At 47.0% G+C, this 19469-nt stretch overlaps 1 protein-coding gene across 5 annotated transcripts in view; it reads right to left on the bottom strand.

The window, feature by feature from the left end:
* Positions 1 to 19315, bottom strand: part of SIRT3 (sirtuin 3) — a 32543-nt gene extending 13228 nt beyond the window's left edge. For 4 of the 5 annotated variants that reach the window (XM_049893032.1, XM_049893031.1, XM_049893033.1 and 1 more), the window contains exons 1-4: positions 19213 to 19315; positions 13824 to 14007; positions 13294 to 13526; positions 11623 to 11723 (exon numbers count right to left, since the gene is read on the bottom strand). In XM_049893032.1, coding sequence (XP_049748989.1) covers positions 11623 to 11723; positions 13294 to 13526; positions 13824 to 14007; positions 19213 to 19291 — 597 coding nt within the window. In that variant the 5' untranslated portion in view covers positions 19292 to 19315. Of the gene's footprint in view, positions 1 to 11622; positions 11724 to 13293; positions 13527 to 13823; positions 14008 to 18356 lie in introns of all 5 variants that reach the window. The other variant, XM_049893034.1, reaches the window with a different exon arrangement.
* Positions 19316 to 19469: the final 154 nt, after the last annotated feature.

Here is a 19469-nt window from a genome sequence, read left to right as displayed (position 1 = left end):
TGGTCACCCAAAGTTTTTGGCTGTAAGGAATGGGAGGTACCAGTTCTCTTTGGACCCCTGTCGCGGGTGGCTGGGTGACCTGAGTGGAGCCACCAGTCTTTAGGCCCCTGATGTGGTAGGTGAGGACTCTGTTTAATAGGGAAAGCAATGTCAAACATCAAACATCCACATCTCCACCACACAGCTGAAACAGTTCGAGTCTGCCAATGAGAGCCTATTCTCCTGAAATAGGCCCACACAAGTCCATGCAGAAGGGAAAGGTACTCAAAGTCCATGGACCGTTTATGCCTGGACAGAAGCTGCTTCTGTCCTGAGCTCCCCCGGTTAGTGGAGCTGGCAAATTATCTTTCCTCCCAATTGCAAATTTATTCCTTCTCTAAGGCCAGGAGGATGGCTCTAGGTGCTCTTCAGGGACTATCTCAGGCCCAGGGAAATCAGCCACTGAAGCTGGCTTGGGAGCAGGGGGGCACAGTAAAATATACGCAAGTACTTAGCTTTCGCCGAGAGCACCATTCTCTGGTTCTAGAGGTGTGAGTAGGCTGTGTGGCTGGCTGCTTCTCCCTTAATAACTGCAGCCGAACGCTAGTACCAGCCTGCCACCACTGCTCCTGGGAATGGTGCCTGAGAGCTCCCCACAATTCAGGTCTGGTAACTCCTCTGTGCTTCTGAATCGTCTCTTCCTCCCCCTGCTCCTCGGTTCATTTTCTAAGCTTGCCTTTGATGTTCAGGGCTCCTAGCATGTCATAAATATACTCGTTTCACTTGTTTTTTCTGGTCTTTGTTGTAAGACGGTTCGCCAGAAGTGTCTGTCTATTCCACCATCTTGGCTCTGCCTCTCCCCTTTCCTGACTTTAAACCACGCAGTATTCCCTTGTTCTGTTCAAAGGACTGCCTCTTGTTCTATGTACAGGTTCCTCAGGAGCACAATTAAGGGTTCTGGAATTCCCATTCTTTGAAATGCTATCCATAATTTGTTATGATCCACATAGCTGAATGCCTTTGCATAGTCAATAAAACTTTGCATAGTCGCTAGCCATTAAGGAGATGAAATAAAAACCACAATGAGATTCCACTTCACTGCCACTAGGATTGCTAACATTAACAAAGAAGAAAAACACCAAAAACAACAAACGTTGGTGAGGATGCAGAGAAATCTGAATCCTTCTCCATTACTGGAGCCCTGCTTGTGCAGTAGTTAAAGAGTTCAGCTGCTAACCAAAAGGTCAGCAGTTCAAATCTACCAGCCACTCCTTGGAAACCCTATGAGGAAGTTCTACTCTGTCCTATAGGGTCACTATGAGTCAGAATCAACTCTACTGGCAATGGGTTTGGTTTCATTTATCCACTACTGGAGGGAGTGTAAAATGGTATAGCCACTGTGCAGAGCCAGATTACGGCATGTGAGAGCACTAGACACTGATAATCTATGGTGCCCCCATTTCTGCTTACTCATGCATTTGAATGGGGTATGTGAGTTATATATATATATACGTGTTTGTATACAGAGAGAGAGAAAAAGCAGGGGGGAAGGAGGAGGGAGGGACAGAGAGAGGAGTGAGCAAGAGCGAGTTTGTAAGTGAGCAAGCCCTTGTGGTGCAGGTTAAGAGCATGGTGCCTAACCAAAAGGTCAGCAGTTCAATTCTGTCCTATAGCATTGCTATGAGTTGGAATCTACTCGACGACAAGATTGCGTTTTTTTGGGGGGGTTTATATATGTGTGTGCATTTGTCTTAGCTATCTACGATGTAACTTATTTTTAAATGTGACTATAACGTTAGCAATTGAACGTAAAAGTGGCATATGCTATTTTCGCGGATTGAGATGAACTGGGTTATAAAATTTTTAGTGGATGTGGGGTAGTAAGATTTTTATTATACACCACATTTTCTACAAAAAGAATATTCCATGTATTCTACAACAAAAGAAAATTTGTCAGTGAACTTGGTTGTTTCAATAATCAATGTAAAATTCTGTTGATCGCCCACAACGAAAACCTTTCACCAATTTTCTTTAAACGGCTCACACGTCAATTTTGATGTTTGTTTAATAATAAATGCTACAGTTGTAAAGAAACAAATGAAAAAATACCATAAAAGAAAATTTAATGATCAGAAAACAAACATTACAATATATTACTGTATTTTATTTTTAGATACATCTTTTATTCCTAAGATGTTATAAACATTTCTTTCTATTCTTTGCTCTTAAAAATTCTTCAATTATTTCATCACAATTAAGCTGCCAAACAATATCTGCTTCCATACATAATAAGGGTAATGAATCTTTCTTGAATCACTGTTGTACACTGAGGGTTTCTGAGCCTTTTTAGGGACAAAAATGAGTGCTCTGTTGTGCAGCTTATGATCATTAAAGCCAGGAATATGCGTAAAACACCTTCAATGTTGGGAAATACGCATTGTATTTTACCTTCTGTTACAGAATCAGGCATACCTACATGAGTAAAATTTGTTTTTCCTCAATCTGTAAACTTAGTTCTCATGTCAAGAATTAAATTGTCACACTTCTTTGTAAAGGTTTCTATTTAAGTCATCAGGATAAGCCTGCACTAATTTCCTGAATGCTGTCTTAGTCATCTGGAGCCCTTGTGGCATACTGGTTATAAGAGCTCAGCTGCAAACCAAAAGGTCGGCAGTTCGAATCCACCAGCCACTCCTGGGGAACCCTATGGGGCAGTTCTATTCTGTCCTATAGGGTCGCTATGAGTCAGAATCGACTCGACAGAAAAGAGTTTTTGGTTTGGTCTTAGTTATCTAGTGCTGCTATAGAACAGAAATACAACTGGGGGGCCTTAACAAACAAATTTATTCTCTCACAGTCTAGGAGGCTAGAAGTCCGTGTTCAGGGCACCAGCTCCAGGAAATGCTTTCTCTTTCTGTTGTTTCTGGGGTAAGGTCCTTCTCATCAATCTTTCCCTGCTCTAGGAGCTTCTCATCACAGGCACCCTGAATCCAAATGATGCACTCTCTCGGCTGTTCTTTCTTGGTGGCATCAGGTCTCTCTCCTCTCTGCTGGCTTCTATCTTTTATAACCCAAAAGAGATTGACTCAAGATACAGCCCAATCCTAAGGATTGTGTCCTGCCTCATTAACATGAGAGAGGTTAGGATTTACAATGCATAGAGGTTAGGATTTAATCACATCAGATCACAAAATGGGGGAAAGCCACACAATACTGGGAATCATGGTCTAACCAAGTTGATACACATCTTTGGGGGGACACAGTTCAATCCATAACAGGTGCCTTCATGCATTCTTCATCAGGTATATCCACATTGTTTCAGAAGGAAAATCTATGTGAAAGAACTTCATACACTTTCACCCTTCTTTTCACAGAGGATTCAGGTGTTTCAACGATGTAGTATGTGGTAACGTGAAACTGATCTCTGGCACACAATGATACTTTTGGAGCACTTCTGTCATTTTCTTGTCTCTTTCTAAAACTTCTGTGATGTTGGACTACTTGATAATCAGTATTTGCCAGTATTCGTTTTGTTGTGTTTTCAAAATCTTCTCTTAAGATGTGTAAACGCCCTGTTAATGACTAGTACAGATCTGTTCATGGCTTTAAATTTACTTCTGCGTCTCGGAGAACCTGACTCGTCTGATGAAAATGCTGCAATATTTTATTCCACACAACCAATTTAAATACATATGTCTGTCAGTTTGTCGTACTGTGGAGGCTTGTGTGTTGCTGTGATGCAGAAGCTATGCCATCAGTATTCAAAAACCAATGTAGTCATCTGTGGCAGACAGGTTTCACCTGAGCTTCCAGACTAAGACAGACTAGGAAGAAGGACCCAGCAGTCTACTTTTGAAAGGAATTAGCCAGTGAAAACCTTATGAATAGCAGCGGAACATTGTCTGATACAGTGCCAGAAGATAAGACCCTCAGGTTGGAAGGCACTTAAAATACAACTAGGGAAGAGCTGCCTCCTCAAAGTAGAGTCAACCTTAATGACATGGATGGAGTCAAGCTCTCGAATCTTCATTTGCTGGTGTACCAAGACTCAAAATGAGAAGAGCCACAAACATCCATTAATAATTAGAACGTGAAATGTACAAAGTATAAAACTAGTAAAATTGGAAATCATCAAAAATGAAACGGAATGCATAAAGATCAATATCCTAGGCATTAGTGAGCAGAAATGGACTGGTGTTGGCCATTTTTGAATCGGACAATCATGTGGTCCACTATGCTGGGAATGACAACTTGAAGAGGAAAGGTGTTGCATTCATCGTCAAAAAGAACATTTCAAGACCTATCCTGAAATACAACACCATTAGCAATAGGATAATATCCATACACCTACAAGGAAGACCAGTTAATATGACTATTATTCAAATTTACACACCAACCACTAAGGCCAAAGATGAAGAAATGGAAGATTTTTACCAACTTGTGCACTCTGAAATTGATCAAACATGCAATCAGGATGCATTGATAATTACTGGTGATTAGAACGCAAAAGTTGAAGACAAAGAAGGACTGGTAGTTGGAAAATACGGCCTTAGTGCTAGACACGATGCCGGAGATGGCATGATAGAATTCTGCAAGACCAACAACTTCTTCATTGCAAATACCTTTTATCACCAACATAAATGGCAGCTATACACATAGACCTCACCAGATGGAATACATAGAAATCAAATTGACTACATCTATGGAAAGAGATGATGGCAAAGCCCAACATCAACAGTCAGAACAAGGCCAGGGACAGACTGCAGAACAGACAATCAGCTGCTCATATGCTGCTTCGAGTTAAAGCTGAAGAAAATTAAAACAAGCCATGAGAGCCAAAGTACAACCTGGAGTATATCCCACATGAATTTAGAGACCATCTCAAGAATAGATTTGATGCACTCAACACTAATGACCGAAGACCAGATGAGTTGTGGAATGACATGAAGGACATCATATATGAAGAAAGCAAGAGGTCATTAAAAAGACAGGAAAGACAAGACCAAATGGATGTCAGAAGAGACTCTGAAACTTGCTCTTGAATGTTGAGTAGCTAAAGCAAAAGGAAGAAATGATGAAGTAAAAGAGCTGAACAGAAGATTTCAAAGGGTAGTTTGAGAAGACAAAGTATTATAATGACATGTGCAAAGACCTGGAGATAGAAAACCAAAAGGGAAGAACACGCTGAGCATTTCTCAAGTTGAAGGAACTGAAGAAAAAACTGAAGCCTCAAGTTGCAATACTGAAGGATTCTACTGGGAAAATATTAAACAACGTAGGAAGCATCAAAAGAAGATGGAAGGGATATACAGGGTAACTATTCTAAAAAGAACTGGTTGACGTTTAACCATTTGAGGAGGTAATACATGATCAGGAACCGATGGTACTGAAAGAAGAAGTCCGAGTTGCACCGATGGTATTGGTGAAAAACAAGGCTCTAGGACTTAATACCAATTATATGTTTCAGCAAAGAGATGCAGCGCCGAAAGCGTTCAACTTGTCTATGCCAAGAAATTTGGAAGACAGTTACCTGGTGAACCAACTGGAAGAGATCCATACTTATGCCTATTCCCAAGAAAGGTGATCCAACCGAATGCGCAAATTATCAAACAATATCAATGTCACACACAAATAAAATTTTGCTGAAGATCATTCAAAACCGGCTGCAGCAGTATATCAACAGGGAACTGCCAGAAATTCAGGCTAGATTCTGAAGAGGATGTGGAACCAGGGATATCACTGCTGATGTCAGATGGATCCTGGCTGAAAGCCAAGAATATCAAAAGGGTATTTACCTGTGTTTTATTGACTATGCTAAGGCATTTGGCTGTGTGGATCATAACAAATTATGGATAACATTGTGAAGAATGGGAATTCCAGAACACTTAATTGTGTTCATAAGGAACATATACTTAGACCAAGAGGCAGTTCTTCAAACAGAACAAGGGGATACTGTGTGATTTAAAGTCAGGAAAGGTGTGCACGAGGGTGGTATCCTTTCATCATACCTATTAAATCGGTATGTTGAGAAAATAATCTGAGAAGCTGGACTATATGAAGAAGAAAAGCACATCAGGATTGAAGGAAGACTCATTAACAACCTGCGTTATGCAGATGACACAGCCTTGCTTGCTGAAAGTGAAGAGGACTTGAAGCACTTACTGATGAAGATCAAAGACCACAGCCTTCAGTATGGATTACACCTCAACATAAAGAACAAAAATCCTCACAACTAGGCCAATAAGCAACATCATGGTAAATGGAGAAAATTTTCAAGTTGTTAAGGATTTCGTATTACTTGGATCCACAATCAACACCCATGGAAGCAGCAGTCGAGAAATCAAAAGACGCGTTGCAGTGGGCAAATCTCCTGCAAAAAAAATCTCTTTAAAGTGTTGAAGAGCAAAGATGTCACCTTGAAGGTTAAGGTGCGCCTGACCCAAGACACGCATGGTATTTTCAATTGCATCATATGCACGTGAGAGCTGGACAATGAATAAAGAAGACCGAAAAAGAACTGATGTCTTTGAATTGTGGTGCTGACAAAGAATATTAAATATACCCTGTACTGCCAAAAGAACAAACAAATCTGTCTTGGAAGAAGCAAAACCACAATGCTACTTAGATGCAAGGATTGCAAGACTACGTCTTACGTTGGACATGTTTTTAGGAGAGATCAGTCCCTGGAGAAGGACATCATGCTTGGTAAAGTACAGGGTCAATGAAAAAGAGGAAGACCCTCAACGAGATGGACTGACACAGTGGCTGCAACAATGGTCTCAAGCACGATTGTGGGCATGGCGCAGGACCAAGCAGTGTTTCACCTTGCTGTACACAGGGTTGCCATGAATCAGAACTGACTAGACAGCACCTAACAACAACAAGCACTGCTTTTGCTGTGTCCCAAAGGTTTTGTTTGGTAAGATATATTCTCATTCTCATTTGATTCTAAGAATTTCTCTATGCCATCCTCGATTACTTCTATAACCTAGCAGTTTTTAAGCAAGGTATAGTTCAGTTTCCATGTATTTGATTTTTTTTCCTTGATCTTTTTGTTATTGATTTCTAATTTTATGGCATTATAATCAGAAAAGATGCTCTGTATTATTTATATGTTTTGGATTCCGTTAAGGCTTCTGTTGTGGCCTAAAATGTGGTCTATTCTGGAGAATGTTCCATGTGCTTTGGAAAAGAACAAATACTTTGCCGCTGTTGAGTGGAGTGTTCTGTGTATGTCTATGAGGTCAAGTTGGTTGATTGTGGCATTCAGATCTTCCACATCTTTATTTTCTTTCTAAATGTTCTGTCCTTCACCAAAAATGGTGTGTTGAAGTCCCTTAATATTATCGTGGAAGTGTCTGTTTCTGTTTTCAATGCTTCCAGTTTTTTTTTTTTTAATGCATTTTGGAGCTGTGATGGGGTGCGTATGTATTATGTTTATGTCCTCCTGGTGTACTGACCCTTTAATCATTACATAGTGTGTTTCCTTACCGTTTATGGTGGATTTTGCTCTAAAGTCTCTTTTGTTGGAGATTTATATTGCTACCCCTGCTCTTTTTTGGTTATTTTTGCTTGGTATTTTTTTTCCCATCCTTTGAGTTTTAGTTTGTCTTTGTGTCTAATGGGTGTCTCTGGTAGACAGCATATAGACTGTATTTTTTTTTAATCCATTCTGCTACTCTGTCTCTTCACTGGTGCATTTAGGCCATTTACACTCAGTGTAATTACTGCTGTCAATTTTATGTAGTTTGTGTGTGTGTGTGTGTGTGTGTGTGGTGTTGACAGTCTTTGTTCCACTTGATTTTCTGTGCTGAGTTCTATTTGTTTATCTATTTTCTTTTCATCTTTTTCATTACTGTCATGTTCGCTGAGTCTTTTTAAATTTCAGTTTGAGTTTCTTCTCCTACCCAATAGTTTTTAAGTATGGTGTCATTCAGTTTCCATGTATTTTTTCCTTGTTCCTTCTGTTACTGATTTCTAGTTTTATAGCATTATGTTAAGAGAATATGCTTTGTATTATTTCGATTTTTTTAATTTATTGAGGCTTGTTTGTGGCCTAAAATACGGTCCATTCTGGAGAGTGACCCACGTGTATTGGAAAAGAATGCGTAGTATGCTGCTCTTGGATGGTGCATTCTGTTTGTCTATAAGGTCAGATTGGCTGATTGCGTTGTTTAGATCTTCTGTATCTTGGCTGAGTTTCCTCCTAGTTGTTCTGTCCATCATCAAAGGTGGTGTGTTGAAGTCTCCCATTATTACTGCAGAGCTGCCTATTTCTCTTTTCAATTCTGTTAGTTTGTTTTATGTATCTTGGAGCTCTGTTATCGGGTGTGTAAATATTTATTATGGTTATGTCCTCTTGGTTGACTGATTCTTTAATCATTACACAGTGACCTTCTTTGTCTCTTATAATGGGTTTTGACTTAAAGCATATTTTATCAGAGATTCTTATTGCCACTCCTGTTTTCTTCTGGTAACCGTTTGCTTGACATATTTTTTTCTATCCTTTGATTTTTAACCTGTTTATATCTTTGTGTGTAAGGTATGTCTCTTGTAGACAACGTATCGATGGGTCATGTTTTTTATCCTCTCTGCCACTCTGTGCCTCGACTGGTATATTTAAACCGCTCACATTCAGCATGATTATCAGCAGGTGTGGACTTACTGCCGCCGTTTTGTTATTCATTTCTTTGTGGTGTTAACGGTTTTCTTTGTTCTGCTTACTCTTCTGTGCTGAGCTCTTTTTCTTTATGGATTTTCTTTTCGTATCCTTTGTTGTTGACTTGTTTTTGCTGAGGGTTTTTAATTTCCTTCTTTATTTTGGTGAGTAGGTTTACTAATTTTACTTGTGGTTACTCTGAAACCCACCTTTATCTTCCTATGTGTAAACAGTCTATTGTATCTTGATATCACCTTGTCTTCCTCCCCATATGGAAATTCTAGAACTACATCATTTACTCCTTTTGTTCTGAAGCTGTCATTTACAGACTGACATCCCTGGTTCCATTTTCAGTTTTGCAAATTTAACTTTTGAGTATTCTTTATCTGGGCTCGCATCTGAACGATGCTGTCATGTGTCGTGATCTCGGGTTGTTGTCCAATGCTGTTGGTTCTCTGTCTGAAGGACTCCCTTTTATATTTTTTGTAAGGTTGGTCTAGTTTTTACAAATTCCCTTAATTTCTGCTTATCTGGGAATGTCCTAGCTTCACCATCATACTTGAAAGACAATTTAGTTGGATGTATGATTCTTGGTTATTTTTTCTTTCAGGGTTTTATGTACGTCAGCACACTGTCTTCTTGCCTGTATGGTTTCTGCTAAGAAATCAGTGCTTAGTCTTATTGGTGCCCCTTTACAGGTGCTATTTCATTTTTCGTGAGCTGCTCCCAGAATTCTTTTTGGCTTTGGAAAGTTTGACTGATATGTCCTGGTGATTTTCTTTTGGGGTCTATCCTGTATCGGTTTGTTGAACTTCGTGGATGGAAACTTTCTCATCTTTGACAGTATTAGCGAAGTTTTCTGTCACTAAACCTTCAAAAATTCTCTGTACTTTTTTCCTCTCCTCCCAATTATACGTAAATTCTTCCTCTTGACACTGCCCCACATAACAGGCTTTCTTCATTTTTCTTCATTCTTTTTTCCAATTGTTCCTCAAACAGATTACTATCAAGGGACTTTTTTTCTCTATTTCATTGATTTTTTTCTTCCATTGAGTCAATTCTACTTCTTTGTCCTTCGGTTGAATCATCTTTTTCTGATATTTCATTATTTATCTTCCAGGTTTATAATTATTGTTTTTGTGTGGTTTGTAACGTGGTCTACATATTTTGTCATTTTGCTCTTGTGTTGTTCTTCTGAATTCTTCTAGGGTTTTGTCTGTGTCTTCCTTGATCTCTTTGAGTATCTTATATATAAAATAAGCCTTTATCTGACAGTTTTATTACCATTTCTTCCTCAGGAAAGTTCTCTGCCCTTTTATTTTGCTCGTTTGTTTGAATCATCTTATCCTGTTTTTCATATAATTTGTTATTGTCTATTATCTCTGAAATATTAAGGTATTATTTACTTATTTATTGACTGTATGTTTGTCTTATCCTGATTTTTGTTTTATTTTGATATACCAGGGTGGGCGGAGTGGGCACACTCTGCTGATCACTTGTCGCCATGGGAGCGCTCACCACTCTAAGTGAGCAAGGAGATGGTGGGCAAGGGGAGCACATGTTGCAGTCCACCAGGACATGCTGGGTGACTGAGGCCAAGCTGGGTGGGTGCAGGTCACCACCTGTCATCAGTCCAGTGGCATGAGGGCATGAGATGGCACTCGCTGGGTGGGTGGGGGTGTGGCAGGCAGGGTGCAGGGCAAGGGGCGTGGCAGGTGACCAGGAGCATGGGGCACTCACTACTGCTCATTGAGTGGGTAATGCGGCGGTTAGGGGGTGTGGTAGGGGCTGGGAGCACAGGACACTCTGCCTCACCATTAGGTGGGTGGGGTGATAGGCCGGGGGTTGTGGTAGGTGACCAGCGACACGGAGCACTGCTGCTAGCCGAGTTTGCAGGGTGGCAGTGGTGTGGGGGTGGTGGATGAGGCAGGGTGAGGGGGAAAGGGAAGCTCACATCATAGTCCCCAGGTGGGCAGGGTGCCACAGGTGGGGAGTGTTCATGCTGCTAATCACCAAAAGGGCAGGGGAGCGGGAGCACGCTCTTCTGATCACCAGGAGTGGGTGCCTGGGCACGTCTTGTTGGGTGCAGCCAGCATTTGGGGCCTGGCCCTGACCAAATGCAAAAAGCAGGGAGCTGCCCATAATCTGGTTGGATGGGGGATCTCCTGCTGGCACTCTATGGATCTGTTACTCTGTGTGCACCACCCACCCTAATGGTCAGGGAAAGCCACTGGTGAGGAGTCCCATCTCTGGATCCTGGCTCCCTTCTGCTCTGTGAATGCCAGGATCCCTGGAGTTCTCGCCTTCCTACCTGTACTTTCCCTCTTTAGATCCGGTTTATGTTCTGCTCACCTTGCTTCACCCTGGGTATGTCTACACAGTTTCTCTTTCCCCAGGGGTGGGGAGTGTTCATGCTGCTAGTCACCAAGCAGTCAGGGGGAGGGGGAGCATGCTTCTCTGATCACCAGAAGTGGGTGCCTGGGCACTTCTTGTCAGGTGCAGCCAGCAACTGGGGCCTGGGCCTGACCAAATGCAAAAAGCGGGGTGTTCTGTGAAGCTGCCTTCCTGTGCTCTTCACCCGGGATCACTGCTGGCTTTGTCTCAAGATGGCCACCTATGCCAGGCCAGCTGGCAGGGCACCTCCACTCTGTATGTCTTCTCATTCCTTGTTTTTGTTCAGTTTTTTTCCAATCGGTGTTCAATCTAATCTCTACCTTTCCATTTCATTCCCAGGGTTTCAGGATTGTCATTGGTATCTGTTTCACTTGGTTTCTTGGGACTTTGCTGTGGAACAGTACAGACAGTCTGACTAAACCACCACCTTGCGCTGTCTCCTCCATGCGTACTACATTTCTAATTTAAAAACATATTACATTTCCAATTTTTAAAATTACATTTCTAAAGGAGACACTTCCACGTGCTCATGAAGACCCACTTCCCAGACTACCTCATGCTGCAGAGGGGCAGCCGCAGGGTGCACTCACCCAGAAGTCTTCCCCAGGGCAGGATCGGAGACAGATGGTGCAGGTGGCTGACGCGAAGGTGCCATGAGCTTCAACCAGCTTCGAGGCAGGGATGCCGGACGCTGCAATTCAAACCTCAGGTGAGCACCACAGGTGCCTAGAGGAGCCGCAGCCCATTGAGCCCACTGGCCCTGACTGTGCCACTTACAGGTGACGCTGATGACCAGAGAATGCACAGGGCAGGAGGGACGCCCACTAGAGCCAGGTTAGCCAAAACAAAGGACAAAAGTTCAGATAAAATTACACGCAATACTGGAATACATTTTCTATTCTAAAGACACCAAATGAAAGTGTGAAAATAATACGATAAACTTCAAAAAAATTGCTTGGCAAAAAACAGACAAGAGATGACTAGTTAAACAGGATCTGTTACCGCCATCTGCTTCTGAGAGTCTCTAGGTGGTTCCCACGACACGCCAGGAGTGTGCTGATTGCCAAGCCAAGACCCACGGCCTAGCTGGGTGCACCCAGGCTAAGAGCAGCTCCAGGCATGGGCACCACCTGGGCTCTGGGGTCCATGCTACAGACTCCTTCTAAGAAGTAAGCATTTCCCGAACTCTAGGCAACAACACTTTAAACCACAACATGGCACAGCCTGGAGAGCAGCTGCTGGCCTGATGGCACCACACACAGGAAGAGGCCCCACTGAAGCTCCCTGGCCTCAGGGCTGCATGCTGGCAAGGCCACCTAGACTGGGAGGAGACAGCACATATTGCACACTCAAGGACACTGAGGAGTTAATGCGTGTTTTTGGTGTGAGAATGGCATTGTGGCAATGTCTTAAAAGTCCTCACCTCTAAGCGATACCTACTAGTATATAGGTAGATTACACTTATGTGTATGGAATTTTCTTCAAAGTAATCTGGGGTGGTAAGGGGAGACATGTATGACGATAACTTTTTATCTCCAGATGCTTGAAAACTTCGTAATAAACAAAACAGTTTAGAAGGAAAGAAGTCATCACATCAGACTAGCAAAACCGGAAGCTCCCCAAATCAGCTTCAGCTCAGCCTCAAACGAGAGCCCCCAGGCACATGGGAGAAGGGGTCAGAGGTCATGGAGTGAGCACTGGGCCCTGTCCAGCGGAGCTGCCCTGCCCCTCAACAGGGAGAAGGAGCACTCACCCCGCTCTAGCCCATCAATGTCCTGCGTGCAGAGCCCGCAGCAGCGGAGCTGCCCTGCCCCTCAACAGGGAGAAGGAGCGCTCACCCCGCTCGAGCCCATCAGTGTCCTGCGTGCAGAGCCCGCAGCAGCAGAGCTGCCCTGCCCCTCAACAGGGAGAAGGAGCGCTCACCCCGCTCGAGCCCATCAATGTCCTGCGTGCAGAGTCCGCAGCAGTGGAGCTGCCCTGCCCCTCAACAGGGAGAAGGAGCGCTCACCCCGCTCGAGCCCATCAATGTCCTGCGTGCAGAGCCGCAGCAGTGGAGCTGCCCTGGCCCTCAACAGGGAGAAGGAGCGCTCACCCCGCTCGAGCCCATCAATGTCCTGCGTGCAGAGCCCGCAGCAGCAGAGCTGCCCTGGCCCTCAACAGGGAGAAGGAGCGCTCACCCCGCTCGAGCCCATCAGTGTCCTGAGTGTAGAGCCGCAGCAGCAGAGCTGCCCTGGCCCTCAACAGGGAGAAGGCGTGCTCACCCCGCTCGAGCCCATCAATGTTCTGCGTGTAGAGCCGCAGCAGCAGCCCCTTATCATGCAGGAGCCGGAGGAAGTAGTGAGTCACGTTGGGCCTGAAGTTCCCGGGGTACAGCTCCTTGGCCAAAGTGAAAAAGGGCTTGGGGTTTCGGAAGAAGAATGACAGTTCAAAAATAGCCTCAGGGTACGGGATGTCGTACTGCTGGAGACTGCTGTAGAGGCCCCGCCCCGGAGACCTGCAAAGAGAAAGACGCCCTGAGGAAGGGGTGGTAAATGGAGGGGGCCCTGAGGATGAGGCAGTGAGGAGCCAAAGATGGTGGGGGAGCCCAAGAGGGCGAGAGGAGGTGAGGGGAGTGAGGATGGTGAGGGGGGCTGAAGGGGGCTGAGGAGGGCAGGAGGGGCGAGGGGGGCGTGGATGATGGGGGACTGAGGAGGGTGGGAGGGGGCGAGGGGGGCGTGGATGATGGGGGACTGAGGAGGGCAGGAGGGGGCGAGGGGGGTGGGGGGGCATGCCAAGGGTGGCAGCACAGCACCTGAAGTCAGGGATGCCGCTGGGTGTGCTGATGCCGGCCCCCACCATGACCACCACCCTCTGGCAGGCTCTGGTCCGGATCAGCTCAGCTATATCCTGCAAGGACAGCTGCTCCCTTGCACTGCCACCTCCCCCTCCAGAATCTCTTGAGCCACAGGCAGAGAGGGACACAGGCCTTCTCTCACCTGCAACACGGATGGGAAAAGCACAAAGTGGAAAATATGACAGACAGCAATCATATCATGCCAGTGAGAAGAGCCAAGGCCCAACCTCCTGCCACTCCACCCCAGGATGGCCACACAACTCCCCCAAGCCTCAAATGAGCACCTTCCTCATCAGGGTAATCATGGGCCTAAAACACAGCACTGTCCTAAAGCAGGGTCTAGGTCACTGGGACCACGCCAATGAGGAAGTCGCCCCATGATGCTGTACAGAAGCCCGGCACTCAGAGACAGGCCCCACACCACAGGCCATATCCGCACGCCTTGGCTGTGACAAAGGTATAGTGACACGCAAGGAAACACAGCGTACCAAACTTCAGGCTCCACAGACCATTCTAGAAGGAACATTCGCATGCTGAGAGGCAGGGTTCAAACTGCTGCCGGCAAAGGATCAGCAATTCCAGCCTGCTCACAGCACCAATTGGGCAAACCAGTCTAGGGAGACTAAGATCACGCAACTCTGATGCCAAATTGTGTGATGGATAACATACTCCATTCCACACACGTCATCTGACAATCTTAGCTTTCGTCCCCTGGCCCAGACAGCTCTTCTATTTCATCCCTAGCCACCCAGGGCTAAAGCAGTGGGTACCAGGCACAAGCACAGAGATCCACACAACTCCTTGCACTACAAAAAAGCTGGTCCCACTGCTCCCTTTAGGTCTGATAAGTCACCGGAATGACTCACAGAGCTCAGTGAAACACCATACCTATAATAACAACTTCAACATAACAACATAACGGAGAAATACATAAATGAAAAAAAGCATACAGCAAGGTCTTGGATGGGTCCTCAGGGGAGATGCTTACTCTTCCAAGAAGAGATGGTCCTTCTCACCAATCAGGAAACTTTTCAACCAGTAAACGCAATATTACATATCACAGCTGGCGCCCCCTTCTCAATCAGGACCTTGGATAGCTCTTTGTCACCCTCAGGCTCTTGAAGCTCCTCAAGGGTGTAGCAGCCTTCAACCAGGTCTGGGAGGGTTTTCTGTGCAGGGCTTCCCTCCTGGCTCACATCAACTGGGAAACCCCACCTGAGACTCCGTGTTCTAGGGTTTTTAATAAGCCAGTCCTCACGCTCCTTTGTCAACGATCAGGTGGGGCTCTCCAGCCAAACAGGGCAAAAGTAACAAAACCTCAGGAAGGGTCAAAAAGCCAGGAAATCCCCTAAGGTCAATTTCCAAAAAATAAGGGCAAAAGGCCACACAAGGAAAGTCACTACACCACAGGTGTTGGTCTGGCTTGAAAGAACTGAGAACAAAGTCCACATAAGGCGATTTGACAGTTCCCAGGCCCCGGCCTCTCCAGCACTCACAGCCACCTCAGGCGGCAGCTCTTATGATCACACAGTTGAGGCAAGGCGCAATGGACATGCCGGGCACTCTCTACAAAGCTCTAGAACCGGGGCCAAGGCCGCTCTGGAGGGTGAGGCCACAGCAAGGTCAGCTGTGGTGAGAACAGTGACCTTTCACCACGCCCGGGGAGCAGGACTAGGTGACACACGGCAACGTGAAGCAGCGCCCTGGGTAGCCCTGGGCCTCCAGCACAGGGGCCCCACCACTAGAGCTCCCCAGGGTCCAGAGGGGGTTCCCCTGCACCTAACCACCATGCCCTATATCACCTCCACACTGCCCAGGGATTGGCGCAAGGTCAGTGTCACTGGGCCCCACTGCATGGCCCTTTTGCACAGCTCTCCCAGGAGGTGACCTTGAAGCCCTCCACTGACCTTCCCACCCAGAAGCAGGGCTGACAGAAGCCAGGCTATGGCACCCCAAAATAGGTTCCTACACCTCGGTCCCTAGATACCTGCTGTCTTGCAGCACCTTCAGTTTGCTTTGGCACTACTGGGTCCCACAAGAAATGCCCAGGACCAGAAATGAGGTATGAAGAGGTGACCACAGGCCCAGAAACTGAGACCACCCCCCAAGCCATCTGACGCACAGACCCTCCACCAAACCATCCCTGACTGCACTGAGACCCTACCCCACGCCATCTTACTGCACCAAGACCTTCCCCATGCCATCTGACTCATGAGCAGCCCCCTCATCACTTCTCATCACAGGGCCCCCAGGCAGCACAGGAGGATAAGCACCACAGAGAAAGCAGCCTCTGGACATTTGTGATGAGCAAAGGGAGGGAGGGAGGGCCCTGTGGTGAGAAAGCAGGGCTGTGATGAGAAGTGGGAGGCTGTGATGAGAAGGGGGGCTGTGATGAGAAGTGGGGATCTGTGATGAGAAGTGGGGGGCTGTGATGAGAAGTGGAGGCTGTGATGAGAAGTGAAGGGGGCTGTGATGAGAAGTGGGGGGCTGCGGTGAGAACTGAAGGGGTTCTGTGATGAGAAGTGAAGGGGGGCTGTGATGGGAAGTAAAGGGGGAGCTGTGATGAGAAATGAAAGAGGGGACTGTAATGAGAAGTGGGGAGGGGGGTGTGATGAGAAGGTAGGGCTGTGATGAGAAGTGAAAAGGAGGCCCTGTAATAAGAAGTGGGTGGGCTGTGATGAGAAGTGATGGAGGACCCCGAGGGCAAGCACCAGAATGGGCAGAGCCCACCTCACCCCACCTCTGTCAAGTTACTCAGTACCAAGGCTAAGAACAAGGGAGCTGGAGATGGTTCTTACAGTCTTGCTGGAAGAACCTGGGGCTGTAAACTTCCCAGCAGAAAGTACAGGAAACACAGCAAGGAATAAAACCCACACACAACCCCACCCCTCCCCAATGCTCTTGCAACAGAGCCAGAACAAATCCTGAAGAAGGTCTCCGCATCAACGGCTTGCAGAAAAGCACCTGACCAGGCACACTGGGTGCAAGAGGGAAAGTACCCCTCCAGATGCATCCCTCCCTCACTTCGCATAGCACCAAGAACTGGACCCAGCAGCATTTACCGAGATCCTCTAGAGGCAAGCTGCAGAGCAGAAGAGAAGCTGTCGCCACTATTGAGCGTCTGCTGAGGCACGTCATGCGTAGTCCTCATCTGAGTCACTGACAGACAGATGGACAGGGTTTTACCACCTGCACAGAATGTACTTGGGGTACAGTACTTAAAGTAGACGCTCTATGGTCTGAAACTGCTGGGAGCCGGGGACTGGGGACCCTGAGGTGGGCACAGGTGCTGACTGGGAGATACCGTGAAGAGGGAAACAAGGGGTGATTTCATGTACGAGCCTCAAACTCAAAAGCCAAGGGGCAGAAATTCAAAGGGCTGAAAACCTGTGCAAACTGACAGCTCGTCAGGGCAGCCCCACACCCTGACTCAGGGGAGTACCTCTACAGCAAGTACCCTGCTCTTTCCCCAGCACCTAGAACAAGGGTCTGCCATGGAGTAAGAGTTAAGGAATAGTTTGCTGGCAGGATGAATGACTCCCCAGCATCTTCCTTACAAACTCTTCACTGATATTTTTAGTAACCATGGAAGATGACATTAAGTAACAAGCTTATTTTACTCAAATATTCACTCACTGGTCGTTTAGGTTTGTTTCCAATTTTTAACTCTACAAATAACACTGATTAACAACTCTGGGCCTGAAGATTTTTCCACATGTAGGATCAGTTCCTAGGTAAGATTCCAAGTGTAACCGCTGTGTATAAGGGTATGGACATACACTTGTAGGAGACTAACTGCAGAACCTTTATGGGGTAAGGGGAAACGCTAAAAATGTATATACCTTTAGACGCAGCAGTTTCACTGATAAAAATTCACCTAAAAAGTAGTGTATGAACAAGGTTATTGCTCAGAACTATTTGTAATAACTAAATATTGAAAATCATATCAATAAGGAAATGGTTAATTACAAAAACCCATAGAATGGAATCCTACAGATTAGCATTCAACTGTGTGGATCATAACAAATCATGGGTAACATTGCAAACAAGAGGAATTCCAGAACACTTAATTATGCTCATGAAGAACCTGAACTCAGATCAAGAGGCACTCGTTCAAACAGAACAAGGGGATTCTGCCTGGTTTAAAGTCAGGAAAGGTGTGTGTCAGGGTTGTATCCTTTCACCATACCTATTCACTCTGTACACCAAGCAAATAATCCGAGAAGCTAGACTATATGAAGAAGAACGGGGCATCAGGATTGGAGGAAGACTCATTAACAACCTGCCTTATGCAGATGACAAAACCTTGTTTGCTGAAAGTGAAGTGGACTTGAAGCACTTACTGATGAAGACCAAAGACTACAACCTTCAATATGGACTGCACCTCAACATAAAGAAAGCAAAAATCCTCACAACTGGACCAATGAGCAACATCACGATATAGAGAGAAAAGACTGAAGTTGTCAAGGGTTTCATTTTACTTGGACTTACAATCAACACCCATAGAAGTCGCCGTCAAGAAATCAAAGGACACACTGCATTGGCCACACCTGCTGCAAAAGACTTCTTTGAAGTGTTGAGAAGCAAAGATGTCACCTTGAGGACTAAGGTGCGCCTGACCGAAACCATGGTGTTTTCAATCACCTCATATGCATGTGAAAGCTGGACAAGGAATAAGGACGACTGAAGGGGAATCCATGCCTTTGAATTGTGGTGTTGGCAAAGAATGTCGTCGAATGCACCATGGAGTGCCAAGGGAAGGGACAATCTGCCCAGCAGTAGAGCTGGAACGCTCCTCAGAAGCAAGGACGGCGAGGCTGCATCTGACACACTTCGGGCACGCTGTCAGCAGGGACCAGCCCCTGGAGGAGGACCCCACGCCCGGCACAGCACGAGCCAGCGCCGCAGCGCGGGACTGACAGCGGCTGCAGCGGCGGCTCCAGGCGTCGGCCGTGAGGACGCGCAGGGCCGGGCAGGCTGGGGCTCCGCTGGGCCCGGGCTCGCCGCGAGCGGAAGCCGGCTCCAGGGCGCCTGCCCACGGGCGCCGGCACGAACACACGCGGGGAGCGCCCGGGACGGCGGTGGCTGTGGCTCGGCGCGGAGCCGGCCGGGTACGTTAGGGAGCCGACACCGGCCGGGCCACGCGGACCGCCGCCACGCCCGCGGGACCCCGAGCTCCGGGAGGACGCGCAGGCCGAGGCCGCCCCGCCCGGGACGCAGCGCCCCCGCGGCCTTCGCGCCCGCAGCCACCCCCGCGGGAAGCGCCCGCGAGCCCGAGACGACCGCCCGCCCCGGCCCTCGGGCGGCCCCAGGACGAACTGAGGTCGGCGGCCGCAGGCCCGCTCACCTCCCGCGCCCCAGGGCCTGCGGGCGGGGAGGAACCGCTTCCCCAGCGCGAGCACCGCGCAGCTAGCCCACAGCGCCATCTTCTCCGCGGCCGCCAGCGTCCCGCCCAGCAGCACGTGCCCCGCCCCGCACGTCCGCGCCCGCCCCGCCCACAGCACGCTCTTGCCCCGCCCCGCACGTCCGCGCCCGCCCCGCCCACGGCACGCTCTTGCCCCGCCCCCCACGTCGTGCCGGCCTCCCGGCCCAGCAGCACTTGCC

The sequence above is a fragment of the Elephas maximus genome, chromosome 7 (assembly GCF_024166365.1).
Source record: "Elephas maximus indicus isolate mEleMax1 chromosome 7, mEleMax1 primary haplotype, whole genome shotgun sequence".
Classification (NCBI taxonomy): Eukaryota; Metazoa; Chordata; class Mammalia; order Proboscidea; family Elephantidae; genus Elephas; species Elephas maximus.
This window is presented reverse-complemented; position numbering and strand designations above follow the sequence as displayed.